The sequence below is a fragment of the Colius striatus genome, chromosome 10, assembly GCF_028858725.1.
Source record: "Colius striatus isolate bColStr4 chromosome 10, bColStr4.1.hap1, whole genome shotgun sequence".
Taxonomy (NCBI): domain Eukaryota; kingdom Metazoa; phylum Chordata; class Aves; order Coliiformes; family Coliidae; genus Colius; species Colius striatus.
Window position 1 is genome coordinate 1,478,545 of NC_084768.1, and position 17,636 is coordinate 1,496,180.

General features: G+C 55.4%; 1 protein-coding gene and 1 pseudogene across 1 annotated transcript; one reads left to right on the forward strand and one right to left on the reverse strand.

The window, feature by feature from the left end:
• The first annotated feature begins 9,752 nt into the window (after window positions 1-9,752).
• On the forward strand, window positions 9,753-12,729 carry LOC133626208 (E3 ubiquitin-protein ligase TRIM7-like; annotated as a pseudogene).
• An 815-nt stretch (window positions 12,730-13,544) lies between these two features.
• On the reverse strand, window positions 13,545-17,000 carry LOC133626210 (E3 ubiquitin-protein ligase TRIM39-like; the record flags this gene model as incomplete). The annotated part of the gene is made up of 4 exons (XM_062003558.1): window positions 13,545-14,071; window positions 16,344-16,456; window positions 16,673-16,695; window positions 16,905-17,000. Coding segments are annotated over 4 exons (759 nt in total), but the record flags the coding sequence as incomplete, so codon positions are not given.
• Between the last annotated feature and the right edge of the window lie 636 nt (window positions 17,001-17,636).

Below are 17,636 nucleotides of genomic sequence, written 5' to 3' on the forward strand. Positions count from 1 at the left end.
TCTGGTCACACAGACCTTCATCTGGATTGCTGTGTAATGCTCTCACTTTGCTTTTAAAGGTGTGGGGTAAGGAGAATGCAGAGCACATGCTCAGTGAGGGCTGGTGGCACCTTGGAGGTGGGTGGGCTTTGGGATGGAGCTGTGTTTCAGTGTTATAATGAGAGTCTAATGAGCAAAGTTTACCCAAAACCCAGCGTTTGTCAAACAATGACAGGCTGTTGGCCCAGGTGTCAAATGAATTGCAGATGTTACAGAAGCATCAGAGCACAGAAGCGTCATTCAGCCAGAAATCTGCAAGAACACATTTGTAAGTGTTTGGTATCTGAAATATTGGCGTTAGGAACTTGTCCCTTGTGGCAGTACAAGCTTCAGGACATGGCTGATCTTGTAGAGCTGCAAGAAGCCGTCACAGCAGCACATCTCACTTCTGTTGTTATCTGGCAAGAGCAGAACTTATCTTGGACCAATCAGAGTAAGAGAAGTGAAGAAGCAACTGCTGAAGCCTGTCCTGTGGTTTGGCAAAACACCAGGAAGCCAAAGGTGAAGAATACACTGTGAGGAAGACTCAGATCTTCATCCTCAATGGCCCCCGAGGCCCAGCGAAGGAGGCGTGAGGGAGCTGTGGCCTGGGCAGACTGAGGCAGGACAATGGGGGGAACTCATGAAGAAGTGCAGTGAATGTGCAGATCTAGTCTGGGCACACGTGGAAAGTTTTGCTCTAAGGAGGACACACTCTTGGTGGAGCCATCCCCTGTGTGCCCAGCGCTGCCAGAAACACCTGCTTGACAGTCGCATTGGCTGTTGAGTCCTGGTTGGCACTTTCCTGGCATCACAAACACACAGCTTGTGAGTCCCACAGTACCCTGCAGATCCCTTCTTCTGCAAGAGCTCACAGGGCTGCCCACGCAGTCTCCGCTCTGTCCCAGCCTCTGTGCTGGTGTCCCAGGGAGCCACTGTGGAGCGGATTTCTTGCTCCCCAGCTGCCTCCTCCCTGCAGCCCTTCTCTGATTCCAGAGGTCATCCCAGGGGAGGGGCAGCGCTGTGGCCGTCACCAAGGGAGACAGAGAACGTTGGGCGCTGCTGATGTCACACAGAGGCTGTTCCAGACCCCAGCCGGCGTTTGTGACCTCACCTGGCCAGAGGCTATAAAGCCTCCCAGCAGGACAGCCAGAGCCAGAGCCTCCCAGCAGGACAGTTGAGCTGCCCTTGGGACAACTCAGCTCCTTCCCTCGCTATTTGCCTTCGTGCTTTCTTCCAGACATTTCTCCATTACTGCCCAGTTCTTCTCAACTCCCGTCCTCTTCCAAAGGTAAGGATGACCCAAACTCTCAGGACAGAGAAGAGGATGTAGAAAGGGCTGACAGGAGAGGCTGCTCTGCACCTCCCAGTCCATTTCCATGCTGAGCTCTTCCACGTCTCGAGGCTGGACAAGGCTATGGGTAGTGTTGCTGTCTGGTGGTTCTTCTGTTGGCCTCAAAATGAGGCTTTGGAAGCTAAAAAAGAGACTTTGGGCCCAAAAAGGAGGTTTTAGATCATAGAGCTGGTAGAGCAGAGCTGGGAGTGGAAGGAGCAGCTGGGAAACTGTTCCTGGCAATAGCTCAAGCTATTCCTGTTCCCTTCCCTGGGAGTACTTGACCATGCTGTCTGTTTCTCCTGCTAGATCCTGCTGAGCTCTGTGCAATGGCTCTTCGCTTCGCCAGCGTGATCCCCTACGTTGTGCCTGGAGCGCTGGCACTGCTGGGCTGCTGGTGGCTCTACTCCTACCGCAGAGAGCAGGCCAGAGCTGGTGCTGAAGCGGCAGCAGCTGCTGAGGAAGCGCAGCAGAGAGGAGGGACGGAGGAAGAGTCCTGGCCCCAAGGGGAAGCCTGTGTCCCTCAGGAGCTGCCTGTGTCATCAGCAGAGCAATGCCCAGAGACCGACCTTTGGGATGTTTCAGCACCAAGAGCTGAGCCCAGCACTGCTGAGGGTGACACGGCAGGAGCAGAGACAGGAGGGTCTGCAGAGGAGAGCGGCGTCCCTGCTGCTGTTTCTGTCCCTGCGCTTCCCAAGAGCACAGAGTGTCCCTCCAGTGCTGCAGCCAGCCCCGCACAGGCCTCAGGCTCCGGTGCCAATGCAGAGCAGCGGCCGTCAGCTGAGCAGTGCCCAGAGCAGGCAGAGCCCCGGGCTGAGGCAGCGCTGCCGGGTGCTGCGCGGGATGTGCCCGCTGGGCTCTGCCCGGCTGCAGCCGCCCCAGCTGATGCCCGTCCGCAGGCGGCCGGCGCTGCTGCCCCTGAGCGGGGGCTGTTGGAGGTGGCGGCAGCGGCTGAGCACACGACTGTCAGCAGGGATGCTGCGGGGCTGCTGGCGGCGGGCAGCGACGCACGTGGCGCGGCAGGTAAGGGCTGTGCCGGGCTGCTCGGCACCTGGCTGGGCCGGGGCCGAGACAGACGGCTGCTGCTATAGTTGGGGTAGTTTTGGTCAGCACTGGGGTCTTCTCCCTGCATGCTGAGACCCCCGTGAAGAGTCGTGTTGAAGCCGTGGGGAAATGCAGCAGAGCTTGCTGCAGCAGCAGCTCCGTGCTGGCGTTGGCTCAGCTCACATTGCGCTGGGAACTCAGGGTCGCCTCTGTATGAAAGGATCTCTTTTTCTGGCCTGGTGTCTGGGAGCTGCATTGTGTGGGCTGTCTGAATGCTGACACGGGTGCCTGTCTTGCAGGTGTAAATGGGACTGACTGGAGCTTGAAGGACATTGGCTGTACCGTGAGGAAGACAGGGACTGGCCAGAAGTCTCACTGCAGAAGAAAATCCAGGCAGTCCGACATCATTGCCAGGGAAATAGAGGTGCCAAAGGTAAGCAGCCACTGTCCTGCTCTACACAGCCATCTTCTGCATCTTCCAGTCTGGTAAAATCTCAGTGCCATCCCAGGAGGATCAACAACCAACCAACGAAGGTTTCAGTGTTGAACTCCCATCAGGACCCAGCAGCAATGAAGAACCAGAGCACAGCTGTAACCAAGGGGCCTGCTGGTGACTTTGGTGGTTGTCAGAGTCCTTCTTCTCCATCACCTTCCACGCTGATCTGTCAGTGTGATGCTCTGAAAGCCTTCAGAAGGCTTTGAGGGTTCACAGTCCCTGAGAGCAGGGGATGAGTTGCTTTCTTCCCCTCTTTAGGAGGGTCACAATTCAACTGTCTGTGCAAACCCACCCTCAGAATGAGCTGTGGGAACTGGGAATATGGGCAAAAGAAGGCCCAGGGGACAGTGGTGGTTGAGCTACATTTCTCTGCCTGACTCTTGCTTTCTTGTCCCTCCTCTCAAGGCATTAGTGAGACACTTGGTTGGCAAACAAGGACAATTTATTAATGCCTTGAGTAAAGAGTCTGGGGCCAAAGTTTCCGTCTGGACGCTCCCTCATCTCCGTGACTCTGAAATCTGTCTCATCAAAGGTAAGAGGAATGCCTCTTCATGAGACGGGCAAGGAACTGAAGTGGGTTCAGGGGCTTGGGGAGGCCGGTGCTTTTGCCAAAGTGTTCTGCTTGGTGCTATTCCAGCAGAGGGATGTGGCCAGTGGCCTGGGCCTGGGCACGGGAAGCCTGTGCTCTGGGGCTGAGAATGCATTTGAGCAGCTTTGGCTGCTGGAGCTTTACCAATCCCTTCTGCAGAGTCCCTTGGGGCGTGCAGGAGCAGCTGTGGGATGTGTATCAGCACAGGCAGTCTGGGCTGGGAAGGATGTTAGATGAAGGGTGGCTGAAAAGTGTCTGCCAGCGAGTTGGGTTCACGCTGGAGGACAGAGCTGTTGGGCAGGGGCCTGGGAGCGGGAGCTGCTGCCATTGGAACAGATTGGCCACAGAACCTAACATCAAAGCCACTGAGCTTGTTGATACAGCACAGGAGGTTTCTGGCAGCTGGATTGCTTCCCGGGGCAGGGGTGGGTGTCCTCAGCCTGCCTGTGCTGCTGACTTTCTTTCTGTGGGCTTTGTTCTTCCAGGCCTCCCCCATCAGGTCGACAGAGCGCTGAGCCTGATGGCCGAGAGGTTCCACGTCAGCCACCTCTAACATCTGCCCTCTGCGTCCTCCTGCACCAGCCACACATCCTTCCGACCTCAGCACTGCAAAGTTCTAGATGCCTGACTGCTCTCTGCAGAGAGAAAGAGGAGCAATTGCCAGATCCTGCCCAGCCCCATGGTGGTTAATCTGTTTCTGTTTATTCCAACTCTGTGGATATACTTTGAAATAAAGTCTCATCCTGGAGCAGAAAAACCCTGGCAGCCAAGGGAACTCAACAGAAACGTTTTCACCCCCAAAATGTCCCCTGTGGGTGGCCCTGGCTTGGGGTGCATCCGGGGACCTGACAGAAATCTACCTAAACCCTTCTTCTTTATCCTTAGAAGTTCATTTGAAACCCACTTTCCCCCCTCTCCCAGACTCCTCAACAAACTTTTTCTCAGATTTCTACCTAAAACCCACTCCTTTTCCCTCACAGGTCAGCCTAAAGCCTTCTTATCCACTCCACATTCCATCTCAACCCAACTTTTCCCCTCACAAGTCCATGACATATTATTTTTCCTCTCAGAAATCCACCCAACACCTAACATCTCACCCAAGAGATCCACCTCCAATCTCTTTCCCACTCAGAACCAGAAACGTGCTTTTTCCCCCAGAAGTCCACTTAAAACCCACTTTTCCCCGTCCCCAAAAGGCAATAAATCCCCACTTTTCCCTTACATGTCCACCTCAAACCACTTTTCCTCTCAGAATTCTAAAACCCAGTTTTCCTTCAGAGCGCCCCCTAAAAGCCACTTTTTATCTAGGCAGGCCACCTCAACCCCACTTGCTGTCAAAACTCCAACCAATACCCCGTTTTTCCCTTAGAATTCCACCTGAAAGACAGGTTTTCTTTCTGAAGTCCACTGAAAATCACACTTACTCACAAATGCACTTAAGATCTATTTTTTTCACTTCACACTCCAGCAAAACCCCAATTTCTCCCCAGAGAAGTCCTTTAAAGTTCCCTTTAAAACCAACTTCTTTCCCCTAAAACTCCACCAAATCATACAGTCACAGAATGGTGGGGTTGGAAGGGACCTTTAGAGATCATCTAGTCCAACCTCCCTGCAGAAACAGTTCCCACCTAGATCAGGTCACACAGGAACATGTCCAGGTGGGTCTTGAAGAGCTCCAAGGAAGGAGCCTCCACACCCTCCCTGGGCAGCCTGGGCCAGGGCTCCCTCCCTGAAACACTGAAACAGGTTTTTCTTAGGTTTAAATGGAACTGTTTGTGTTCCAGGTTTATCCCATCACCTCTCTCCCCCTTGCTGGATACAATAGAAAGGAGGGATGTCCCAACCTCCTGACACCCAGCATTGAGATATTTGTAACTAGTAATGTGATGCCCCCTCAGTCTCCTCCAGGCTGAACAGCCCCAGGTCCTGCAGCCTTTCCTCGTATGAAAGATGCTCCAGTCCCCTGATCATCTCTGTGGCCCTCTGCTCAACTCTCTCCAGCAGTTCCCTGTCCCTTTTGAGCTGAGGAGCCCAGAACTGGATACAGGACTCCAGATGAGGCCTCACCAGGGCAGAGCAGAGGGGGAGCAGAACCTCCCTCGACCTGCTGCCCCCAGTCTTCTTGATGCCCCCAGGCTGCCATTGGCTTCTTGCCCACGAGGGCATGTTGCTGCCTCATGGTCAGTTTATTACCCACAGGCACACCCAGCTCTCTGCAGAGCTGCTCTCCAGCAGTGTGAAACATGACCATCCTGTGCTGTAGGCAGCCCAAACTGTGTGCTCCCTCCTACTTGCTTCCTCATATGAAGTGACCAGACCCCAGTAAAAAAACAAAACCTGCTGTTTTTTTTCCAGTTGACTGTGTCCTTTTGATATGCAAACTGTCCCATAAACCTTCTGCAGCGCTGCATTTTCAGACTCCTGCAGCCAGCTGTGGGTGTTTTAAGTAGCACTTGCTCCAATGCTTTCATTACACGCTGGCAGGGCTGACAAGGGAGCTTCCAGGAGTGCTTGGGTTTTAAATGGCTTTCGGGATTCCAGGCTCAGCATTCCCTTTTGATTTCAGTGCTGCCCTCTGTATCCAAGGGATAGTTATTTTTGCTGTCTCTGTCTTTCTTTTTCCTGGTAAGAGTGACTTGGAAGCCGAGGGTTTAACCTGGTAGCTGTGCTTATGAGCTGTGGTGGGACATGGGTTATACCTACTCATTCCCTAATTTGGCTGTAGCCACAGTCCAGACTAGAGCAGCAGAGGCAAAGCAGCCTGTCGGATCCACACTGACAGCCCATCCTCTACCAGAAGTCAGCTCTCCTGGGTGTCTGTCCCACTGCATCCTCAGTGGCACAAGGACGGGCATCTCCGTGGGCAACTGTCACTGCAAAGGGAAAGGATCCTGACCCTGTGCCACGGAGGGTCTATCACGGGTCTGAAAGGAGACTCCTGCGTGTGCTCAGAGAGCAGAGCTACTGACAGCCTGACTCACTCTAGGGGCTGGGAAGTGGAAATGCCCACAGAGCCTCCAAAGTCACAGAATGGATGGAAATGGGCAATTGAAAGCTTGGGACCATACAGAGGAACAGTGGAGTCTCGTCCTGTCCCTGCCAGGGCAACGTTGGAGAGGTGGAGAAAGGGCATTCGAGGATTTCCCAGACCCAGCCCAGCTGTGACACAAGAGTTTTGGTCCTCCCTGACTCCCAAGCCAAGCCAGGCCTGGCACTATCATCGTCATCGAGCTCCATGGCATCTAAAGACAAAGGGTTCAGGCAGCCTCTGTGTCCTGCTGTGCAGGCTTTGAGCTGCCCCTGGGGAAATCTGACCAGCAGGTTGTGGGCAGCAGAACAAGCTCCTGTGGAGACATGGCTGACAAGAGCTGAACAAGAGAAGCTGACCAGCTGGGACCTCGCTGACCTGCTGGGAGAGAAACCAGAAGGAAACCAGCTGAAAGTTGCAACAAGATAGTGCAAACTCAGCTAAAACAAAGTGCATTGGATGTGTTTGCACAGGGGTTGTGTGTACAGATGCTCCAAAGGGAATAGTAACAGCAACCTCATGGCCAAAGCCAACAGGTCTTTTAGACTGTACCAGTGAGTCTGGGAGTAGCCTCAACAACGCCCATGAGGAATGAATTGGAATGAGGGTCCTTCTCAGGGTCCCAGCCAAGAGACAGGCTGGCAAGGAAAAGGGAGCTAGCTGTGTGTACATCTGCTGCCTTCTCTCCTGGACCCAGGCATGAATGAGAGGAACAGTGCAAGCCAATCCATTTTGGTAAAAGTTCAGGTCAACGTTTACACAGAGAAAACCTGGCACAGTTACACTGGCCCTTCCTCAGCTGTTGATTTTACCTTCCTTTGACATGGATCTAGGCACATTCTCTCCTACCCAGTCTTTCCTCCCAGCCTCACAGCTCTACTACATCAGAAACACAAGCTGGAAACATCTCCCCTGCTTTGGCAAACAACGGAAAGGGCTTTTTCAAACCCTTCCCTGCTCCACCGGAGCGTCAAGGGACGGGAACTCCCAAAGGCTCTTTCACAGGCACTGCCCTGAACCCCCCACCCCCCCACTGCTTCTCTACCAGTGCACAAAGAGATTAGGAGGAGCTTCTGACATTAGACAAGTAGGTTTTATGCAGGAGAAGCCCTTTGCCTTCCAGCTGGCAAACCAACAGGGATGTGGAGCCAGCAGCACAGAGCAGCTGCAGGCACAAACCACCACCCTACGCACAAGGAAAGCACAACAAGTCACACAGGGCACCCAAGAACACCCAACCATGGCTTTCCACGTCAGTTCTCTGTATGAGCAGTCAGTTCTTTTGAGTCAGAGGCAGAAATTTGAAGTGGTTTCTTCTTCCCCAACTTGGGAGTCTCCTCCAGTCCCCTCCAGGCTCTGATCCCAGCCCACTGTTCACTCTGCCCATGGCTATCTCTGCTGCCAAAAGCACCCTGATTCCTTGTCTCTCTCCACTCCATTCACTTTTAACAACTGCCTTGCTTTGCTTTCCCATTAACACTTCTGCCTTCCATCAGCAACACACAACCCCATCCTCCCACACAAACAGTTCCTACCAGCCTCGTCCTCAGGATCTCATTCAGCCCAAGCCAAAGGAGATTTAGGGAGACCTTTTTCCTGCTAAAGCAAGACATCAACACGTGGGATCTCTTCAGCAGGCTTTGCCTTGCTAGTGAATAACAAAAATAGCACTCTATGCCAGGACAGTGCCAGTTCCCAGCTGAACTCACCCGCTGCAGACACTGGATGCTTGCAGACAGGATAGTCTGAGGCCCACACACACACTTGCTGCCAGCTCGCCATGAAAACCCTGGAGATTTGTTCCCCACACATTCACAAGGCCTGTTGCAATCTTCCCCCACAGCAGCTGGGCTGTTCCTCCTGGCCTCTGGCTACGTTTCTGTACTTGGTTCCATTGACTCTTATCTCTTTGTCAACTTCCATCTCTTCCCTCAGCGTTGGGGTTTGAGTTGGGCTGAGCTTGAGGAACAAAGTGACTCGGTTTTTGGGGGGAGCAGCAGTAAATATGGGGGGGGGGGGGAGGGGGTTTTGGGGGGTGGTGTCACGAGTTCCTGCTCACAAACACTCAGATTGAAACTCCTCGTGGGGTTTCATCCTTCGAAGCGCCTTTTTGGGGGGGGGAGGAGCGGGGTTCCTCTAGAGATTGATGTGACTGGAGAAGCATCTCAGCTCATTTTGCCTCACCTCGACCCCCCTCAACACACCCATCCACCCCCACCCCAGGGGCTCTTTAAACACAGCTTTTGGGGTGTTTAAATCCTTTTCCAAGCCACCCCCTGGCTCCAGCGAGATTTTATCCCCCTGGGGGAGGATCCAGATGAGGTTTGATGCCGCTTTCCCTGGGGGGTGTTTGGGGGAGGGGAGTGTTTGATCCCATCCTCAGGGTGGGGGAGACCAAGGTGACGCTGATTTGGGTCCAAAAGAGCACAAAATGGGGTTAAAAAGGAGACCACGAGGTGCTCGAGAGCGTCCCCCTCCCTCCATAGCATCAGCCTCCTCCCCTCAAACCCCTCCCCGATCCATCTCAGCCAAACGGCTTTCGGGGTGGTTGCGAAGCGGATTTGGGCCCGGAACGGGTTAAAAGTCGCTTTATTTGAGCCTTAATTGGCTGATCAAAGGTCTCAAGAGGGAGCTGAGGTTTCGCTGGCCCTGGACAGAGCTTCTCGAGGAGGAGAAGCTGCTCCTCAGAGGGTTTTCGGGGGACTGTGCTCAATTCTTTCGAGGTATAAACGCAGGATTTGGGGGATCCCGTTCCCCCCCCTTCAGTTTTCTCTTGTTTTACCCGTTTTTCCTCAGTTTCGGGGTTAAATTCCAGACCAAGGGATGGGTTTGGGTTTGATTTTTTCAGGTGTTGAGGGGGATGGGGCCGAAAACCAGCTCCGTTTTGGGGTGGAATCATTTGTTTTCAGCCTGAGGGAGGTTTGGGGGTGGTCAGAGAATCATTTCGGATGCTGACGACGTTCCAAACTCTCCTTTCCCCTCCAGGCTCAACTCTAGGAGCAAAAACCACCCTCGGGGGCTGCAACCAGGGGGGGTTTAACCATCGCTCCCTCTCCTTTCCCTCTGTGCTCAGCTCTGGGAGCAAAGACCCCCCCAAAGGGCATGGAACCAGGGGGGATTTAATCATCACCTCTCCTCCCCTCAGGTTCTTTCCTTCCTCCTCCCTCCCCTTTCCCTTCTCCGGGTGCCAAGCGAAAGCGTCCGAGGAGGTTCCAGAGCTCTGAGGTGGGGGGGTCCCATCCCCATGGCCTCGCCGAGCCCCGTCCCGGAGCTGCCCCGCGAAGCTTCGTGTCCCATCTGCCTGGAATATTTCCGGGAGCCAGTTTCCATCCGCTGCGGCCACAATTTCTGCCGGGGCTGCATCAGCCGCTGCTGGGAATGGCCCACGAGCAGCTTCTCCTGCCCGACGTGTCGTGAGACGGCGCCGGAGAGAAACCTGCGGCCGAGCCGGGAGCTGGAGCGGGTGCTGCGAGTAGCCCGGAGGCTGAGTTTAAAAGCGGAGGAAGAAGAGGGAGAGGAGGAAAGAGGAGGAGGAAGATGCCAGAAGCACCGGGAGCCTCTCAAGTTCTTCTGCAGGGACGAGGGAACCGCGATCTGCGCCATGTGCCGCGAGTCGCGGTCGCACCGCGCTCACACGGTGCTGCCGGCGCGGGATGCGCTCCAGGAGCACAGGGTAGAAACTGGGGCTTCGGGGGGCTTTGGGGGTCGTTGTCAACCCCTAAACGTGCGGCAGGAGACAGACCCAACCCCCAATCAGGGTTTGATAATCCCCTGGCAGCCTCTGCCCTGCTCCCTCCCCTCTCTCTGCCCCTTTTTTTCCCCCTTTTCCCCCTCTTCTCTGCCCTGTTCCGCCCCCCCCAAACTCCTCCCCACCCTGGGGGGATCTTTATTTGTCTCCCTTTCAGGGACAAATCCAAACTCAGCTGCAGACCCTAAAGGAGACTCGAGAGCAGCTCCTGGGGCTCTGGGAGGTGGAGATGAGGAGAAGTTGGGAGTATTTGGTAAATGGGTTTTAGCTTCACGGGGGGTGGGGGGTTGGTGTCACCATCCAGGTGATGAAATTGATACCAAAACAAGTGATTAAAAGGATGGGGAATGTTTATTTCTGGGTGTGGGGCTCTGCTTCATCCTCCTCATCCTCCTCCCCTTGTCCCCTCCTGGCAGGAGCAGACTGCAGCCGAGCAGTGACAGGTTTTCTCCTCCTTCAAAGGGCTCCGTCTGTTCCTGGAGGATTTTGTCCATCTCCTGATGGTCCATCTGAGGCACCTGGAGAAGGAGGTGGAGAAAACCCAGGAGGAGAAGGTCACCTGGCTGACCCAGGAGATCTCCCACCTGGAGACGCTGATGCAGGAGGCAGAGGAGAAGCTGCAGCAGCTAGAGGGAGAGTTCCTGCAGGTGAAGGGGGAAGGAACAGCCTGGGACATCCCCTCCTGGGGCCAGAGCATCCCCTCCTGGGGCCAGAGCACCTCCTGATGGCCCAGGACATCCCTTGCTGTGCCCAGAGCATCTCCTGATGGCCCAGGAAATCCCCTCCTGGGGCTAGAGCATCTCCTGACGGCCCAGGACATCTGCTCCTTGGGCCAGAACATCTCCTGATGGCCCAGGACATCCCCTCCTTGGGCCAGAGCATCTCCTGATGGCCCAGGACATCCTTTCCTGGGGCCAGAACATCTCTTGATGGCCCAGGACATCTCTTCCTGTGCCCAGAGCATCTCCTGGCCCTGGGTGTTGTCCCTTGCCACAACCAAACCCACCCTTGGGCTCCTCTCCACGCACTGCTGAGGCTTTTTTATGGCTGCCAAGACCCATTTACTGAGTTTTCTCTCTCCTTCCCAGGACATCAGAGGCACCCTGAGCAGGTACAAGGCTCCCTCAGCTTCTCCAGGATGGGGGGAGGGAGGTTGGACCCTCGTGTTCCTCAGCAGAACCTTCACAGAACCTCACCCAGAAGCCAAACATTTGGGCTTCCTCAGGGCAAGGTGGGCACAGAAGGTCTCCTGGTGTGTTTCTCTCCACCAAGATGAATCTTTGCCTCCTTCTGTCCTTCTCCAGGCTGGAGGAGGAACGTTTCCAGCAGCCTCAGTCGCCTCTTCCAGAGCTGGAGGAGAAAATCAGTCACTTCAGGGAGAAAAACGATGCTCTGGAGGGAACCCTGAGGAGCTTCCGAGGTACCAGGGTGGGGAAGGGGCTGGTTTTGAGTCACTTGGAGGGTAAATTGGTGGGGGTTTAGGGGTTATAGGTGTGGCTTCAGTGGGGAAGAACCCACCTGCCCGTGCTGATGTGAGTCTGTGTCTCCTCTTCTCCCCCCATTTCAGACACTCTGATGTTCCAGCTGCCCAATAAGGGTGAGTAAATCCTCACCTCCCGAGGGCTGGGCGCGTGGGAAGGGCTGAGGGAAGGCTCAGCCCACCCTGGTGATGGGCCATGAGTTGGAGGGTCACCTGGGGAAGATGCCAAAGCAGGTTCCTCTTGATCTGGGGGGGCGGGGGGGCACAGGAGCGTGTCCAGGAGGGTTTGGGAACCTCCAGAAAAGGAGCCTCTACATCTCCCCTGTCTCTCTGGAGCTGGGGAGCCCCGAATGACCCCCCCCAGGACCTGGCCAGTCCCTCCCCCTCAGCCTGGTGATGGGGCTGAGGATGCTGCAGCAGGCAGAGCCCTGGGGAAGGGGGTTGGTTTCCCTCTTTCACTCTTCTCCTCCCCCTTTTCCAGTGAAGGTGATGTTGGATCCCACCATGTCCCACCCTCAGCTCGTGGTGTCAGCAGATGGGAGCAGCGTGAGGTGGGAAGAAGCTGAGCAGGACTCACCTGAGTGGTTTGAGGTCGACCCCCGTGTCCTGGCCCATGAAGGAATCACCTCAGGGAGATGCTGCTGGGATGTGGAGGTGACCCCCAAAGGCTCCTGGGCTCTGGGGGTGGCCAAGGAGTCCCTGAGGAGGGGGGAAGAGGCCACCACCAGCTCTGAGATGGAGCTTTGGTCCATGGGGCTCTGTGAGGCTCAGTTTTGGGCTCTCACCTCCCTGGAGCGTGTCCCCCTGCCCCAGACCTGGGTGCCCAGGAGGGTTCGTGTCTCCCTGGACTATGACAAGGGTCAGGTGGCTTTTTTTGATGCTGATGAGAGGATTTTGATCTTCATTTTCCCAGCAGCTTCCTTCAAAGGGGAAACTCTCCATCCCTGGTTCCTGGTCTGGGGTGAGGGGTCCCAGATCACCTTGTGCCCCTGAACCTTCTCCTTCCTTACCCCAGCAGGAGCTTCATCCTCCTCCCATCCCCCATCCCAGCACTTCAGAGGACTTGCTGCCCTCCTAAATTCCTCACTGGCCCTTCTGGCTTCTCTTTTCCCCACCCTCAGAGAAGCCCAAAGGGTCTGACATCAAATCTGGGGAGGCAGCAGGGGCTGGGAAATGAAGCCACATCTGCCCCAACCCACCTCCTCCTCCTCCTCTTCCTCCTGCCTTGGTGGTGTTTAGATGAAGTAAAAGAGGTTTCCACATGCCACAGTGTCGTTCTCTGCCTGGTTCTTTGATGGGGCAGGGAGGGGTTGTTTGGAGGGAGGGGGAAACAGGGTTTTGTGGTGGCACAAAGCCTGAGATTGGACCCAGAAAGGTCCCACGAGCCCCAGGGACCTCCCTGGAAGAAAATGAGGAGAAATGGGAGAAAATAACAGGTTTTATTGTTAATGATGGAGAGGGAAGGGGCTGCAAGGCTGTCGGTGGGAGGAGGAGGAGTGAGGAAAAGGGTCTTGGCAGCTTTGCCACAGGTGGACTTCCCATCATCCAGCCTCAGGATGAACATCCAAAGCCTTCAGGAGCTCTGTCTGTGCCAGAGCTGCCTCGTTTTGAGGTGAAACCGTAAGCTTTTGGGCAACTGCACCCACAGGGAAGGGGAAAGGAGGTAAAGTCGTGGGGAGTGATGGGTTCTGGTGGGGAAAGGGGGAGGTGAGAGACACAAAAGCGCAAGGGAGGACGTGGGGGTGACTGAGAGGGGGTGTGAAAGTGTGTGAAAATGGGGTGGGAAACACTGCTTTTGGTGCTTTTGGTCAGGGTCTGAGCCTGAGGTGGGATTTGGCCCCCACCACCCAGAGCCAGGGCCGGACCCTCTCCCCAGTGAAGGCAGCACGTGAGAAGAGGAACATGAGCCCCCCCTCCTCTGCATCAAAAAAGGCCACAGACCCCCCAGCATAGTCCAGGTGGACACTGACCCTGCGTGGAACCCACCTCAGGGGCACCAGCGTCACCTTACGGGAGGTCAGGGCTCGGATCTGTCCCCCCCACTTCTCCACCCCCCAAATCCCACCTTGAGGGGAGAGGCTGAGCCTCCCTTTCCTTGGGACTGACTCTCGAGCCACCCCCACTGCCCAATCCCCGGCCTCACCCACCTCCACGTCCCAGCAGTGCCTCCCCCCCGCGAAGCCCGGCCAGCCCAGCACGAAGGGCCAGTACTCGAAGCGTTGGGGCGAGTCAGGGAGCTCCTGGGGGCTCAAGCCCCCTCTTCTCCTCACACTCTTACGGTCCTCAGACAGGATGAGCTCGGGGTGAGCAGTGTCGGGGTCCAGGGTCACGATGGCTGGGGGTGGGAGGGACATAGAGAGGGGGAAAAAGGGGGTCAAGGGGGGAGCTGGTGGGGGGCAGGTTTGGCTACCAAAAGGTACTGGAGGGGAAAGGTGCTGGGGATGAGGTGAGAAAATGTTCTTAAGCCTCCCTAAATTGCCCCAAAAAAGGCACAGAATGGGGGTCAGGGGCTCCTGCAGGAAGCTCTGCAGATACAACAGGGGGATCTGCTTTTAAACCTCCCCAAAATGCCCCAAATTGCCCCAAAATAGGGGCCACGAGCTCATGTAGGATCCTCTGCAGATAAAGCAAGAGAATCTGCTTTTAACCCACCCCAAAATGCCCCAAAATAGGGGCCACGAGCCATGTAGGAACCTCTGCAGATGAGGCAGCATAAACCTGCTTTGAACCCTCCCCAAAACACTCCAAAATTGCCCCAAAAAGGCACAGAATGGGGGTCAGGGGCTCCTGCAGGAAGCTCTGCAGATAAAGCAGAGGGATCTGCTTTTAAACCTCCCCAAAATGCCCCAAATTGCCCCCAAAACCCCCAGAGCAGGTGCCAGGAGCTGCTGCAGAAAGCTCCGTGCATTTGAAGCCAAAATAAACACTGAAAGGGGGGTGAAAATTGCTGAAGAGAAGAGAAATTGGGGTGTAAAGCAGCAAATCTGGTCAGACCAGGCACGGGGGGGGGGTGGAAGGAAAGCAGCTGGAGGCTGGAGATGAGCCAATGAATTAAGGCTTTTGCATCTTTGTGTGGTGCAAAGGAGTCTGGAGGCTGAGGCTCAGCCCTGGGGGAGGTTCCTGCAGCTCCAGGGCTGAGAAAAACCCGTCGGGTCACCCAGATTTGCCTGTTTCCCTGGGGTCTGGGAGGTGTTTTGGGTGCGCTGGTGAGGCTGCTCTGGTGTCCTCAGGTGAGGAGGAGCTGAGCACGTCCTTCAGCCCTCAGGCTCCTGCAGGGGCTTGGGGCAAACCCCACAGAATCCATCAAGGGATGTTTTTCTCCCCAAAATGAGGTCAGTTGGGGGTTTTTCCTCCCCCAAACAAGGTCAGTTTGACTTTTTCTCCCAAAAATGAGGCTGATTTGTGGCTTTTCTTCCCAAAAAGAAGTCAGTTTGGGTTTTTTCCTCCCAAAAATGCCAATTTAGGGGTTTTTCTCCCCACACTGAGGTCAGTTGGGGGTTTTTTCTCCCCCAAACAAGATCAATTTGACTTTTACTCCCCCAAAATGAGGTTGAATTGGGGTTTTTCTTCCCAAAACGAGGTCAGTTAGAGGTTTTTTCCTCCCACAAAATGAGGTCAATTTGGATTTTTCTCCCCAAAATGAGGTTGGTTTGGAGGTTTTCTCCCTAAAAAGAAGCCGGGAAGGCGCTGCAGAGGCTCAGCTGGGCCTCGTGCCCCTGGCACCGCAGCCCTCGCAGCCCCACGGGGCCCGGCCCTCGCTCGGCCGTGGGCGGGTTGGAGGCCGTCTCTGCCTCTCCGCACCGCAGCTGCCGACACGCCACACGGGCCTCCGCCACGGCCCACGGCTCAGACAGGACTCTGCCCCACGGCTCCTGATGGAAGAGCTCCGCTCGCCCGGCGCACCGGCTCCCTCCCCCCACCAGCCGCAGGGACCCGGAGCCGGCGGGGCCTGGGCAGTCGTGGAATCACCCAGCATGGACTCACACAACCCTTTGGGCTGGCGCCAAAAGCCCCTCAAGCTGCTGCTGGGCTTGGCAGGGTGAGGGCAGGGCTGGGACTGCACCAGCTTCAAGGCCTTTTCCAGCCTAAGCCGTTGGTTCTCTGCTGGAGATGGGCCCTGGCAGCCAGTGTCCCTGGCAGGGAGCAGAGCTGACGAGTCACTTTGGGTTTTTTTCTCCCCAAAAAATCCAATTTAGGGGGGTTTCTCCCCAAAATTAGGTCACTTAGAGTTTTTTTCTCCCCCAAAATGAGGTCAATTTGGATTTTTCTCCCCAAAATGAGGTCGGTTTGGAGGTTTTCTCCCCAAAAAGAAGCCAGTTTAGGGGTTTTTCTCCCCAAAATGAGGTCAATCTGGATGCTCTTCCCCAAAATGAGGTTGGTTTGGGGATTGTTTTCTCCCCCAAATCAGCTCTATCGGGATTTTTCTCCCCAAAAGGATGTTGCTTTGGGGCTTTTCTCCCCAAAATGAAGCCAGTTTGTTCTTTTTCTCCCCCAAACGAGGTCAGTTTGGGGCTTTTCTCCCCAGAGCAAGGTCAGTTCATGTTTTTTCTCCCCCAAACGAGGTCACTTTGGGTTTCCCACCCCCCCTCCAGCCCCTCCCCGGCTACCTCGGAGCCTCCTCAGCGTGTCCTTCAGGATGCTGCTGCGCCAGGAGCTGGGACCCACTCGCTCTTCTGCCTCAGCTGCAGCCCCAGGCAGCTGCAAACTCACTTTCTCACACCTGGGGGAGGGGAAACCAGCCCCAAAATAACCCCAAAACAACCCTAAACAGCCTCAAAACAGCTCCAAAACAACTGATTTTTATTTCTCCCCTTTTCCCCCTTTTCCTTCCCCCTTTCCCTTTCCCCCTTTTCCTTCACCCTTTCCCCCTTTCCCTTTCCCCCTTTTCCTTTCCCTCTTTTCCCTTCCCCCCCTTTTCCCTGCAGAGGCCACATACCTGCTGACCGTGCTCCTCACATCCTGAGGGAAGGAAAGGGGAGAAAGAGGCTCATCAGGAGCTTCAGTCCTCAAACCATCATCCCCCCACGACCCACAAACACCCCCTGACCCATCCCTCTCCTGAGACCCCAGCCCAGCTGCTCCCTCTAAGCTCAGTTTTGGGCTGTTTACTCCCTTTTTTGTCCTCCAATTTGCCCTCCAAAGGCAGTGACTGGGATGAATCCACACACCAGCTGCTGGCTCTTCTCCTCTTGCCCCTCTGTCGAGGTCTCCAGGAGCTTGGTGCCATTTTTGCTCTGTCTCTTCTCAATCTCATTTCTCAGGTCTTCCAGCTGCAGAAAGGAGAGAGGGAGGGAGGCTCAGGTCCTGCTGGGAGAGCTGCCTGCTGCCCCCAGACCCTCAGCCCCAGCTCCCAGGGCTCAGCTGCTTCTGTCCTGAGGTGCCAAGGAAGGAGCAGCGAGATGGGCAACACCACGAGGAACATCTCCCCCAGGAGATCACCCACCAACCCCAATCCCTGACGGTTTTCCTCATGTTCACAGAGAAACCTGAGCCTGGGCGGGAAAGAACATCAACAAACCCAACTCAGTGGCAGAAAGCACCAGGGGTTTGGCTGGAAAGAGCCTGAGAAAAGCTCCAGAGGCCACGTGGATGTGGTTTGGGGGCAGAAAGGAGTGATATTGCTGCACTCACCAGCTCTGGAGCAGCACAAAGCAACTGAAAAGGGATCTAAATGACCCAAAAGCCAGTGCCCAGGGATGGCAGAGGTCAGAGAGGTCAGCACCTACCAGATCCTCCAGTTTTCTGCACCCCAGGGCTGGTCCTTCCCTCACAGACCTTCTCTCCCTCTCTCTCTTTCTCCCTCTCAGATATCCACCCTGGTTCCTCCCTCAGAGAACCAACAGAACCTGTTGTTTTATCCCTTTGATGGGGCCAAAACCTTCCCTTCCTGTTCCTCCCCA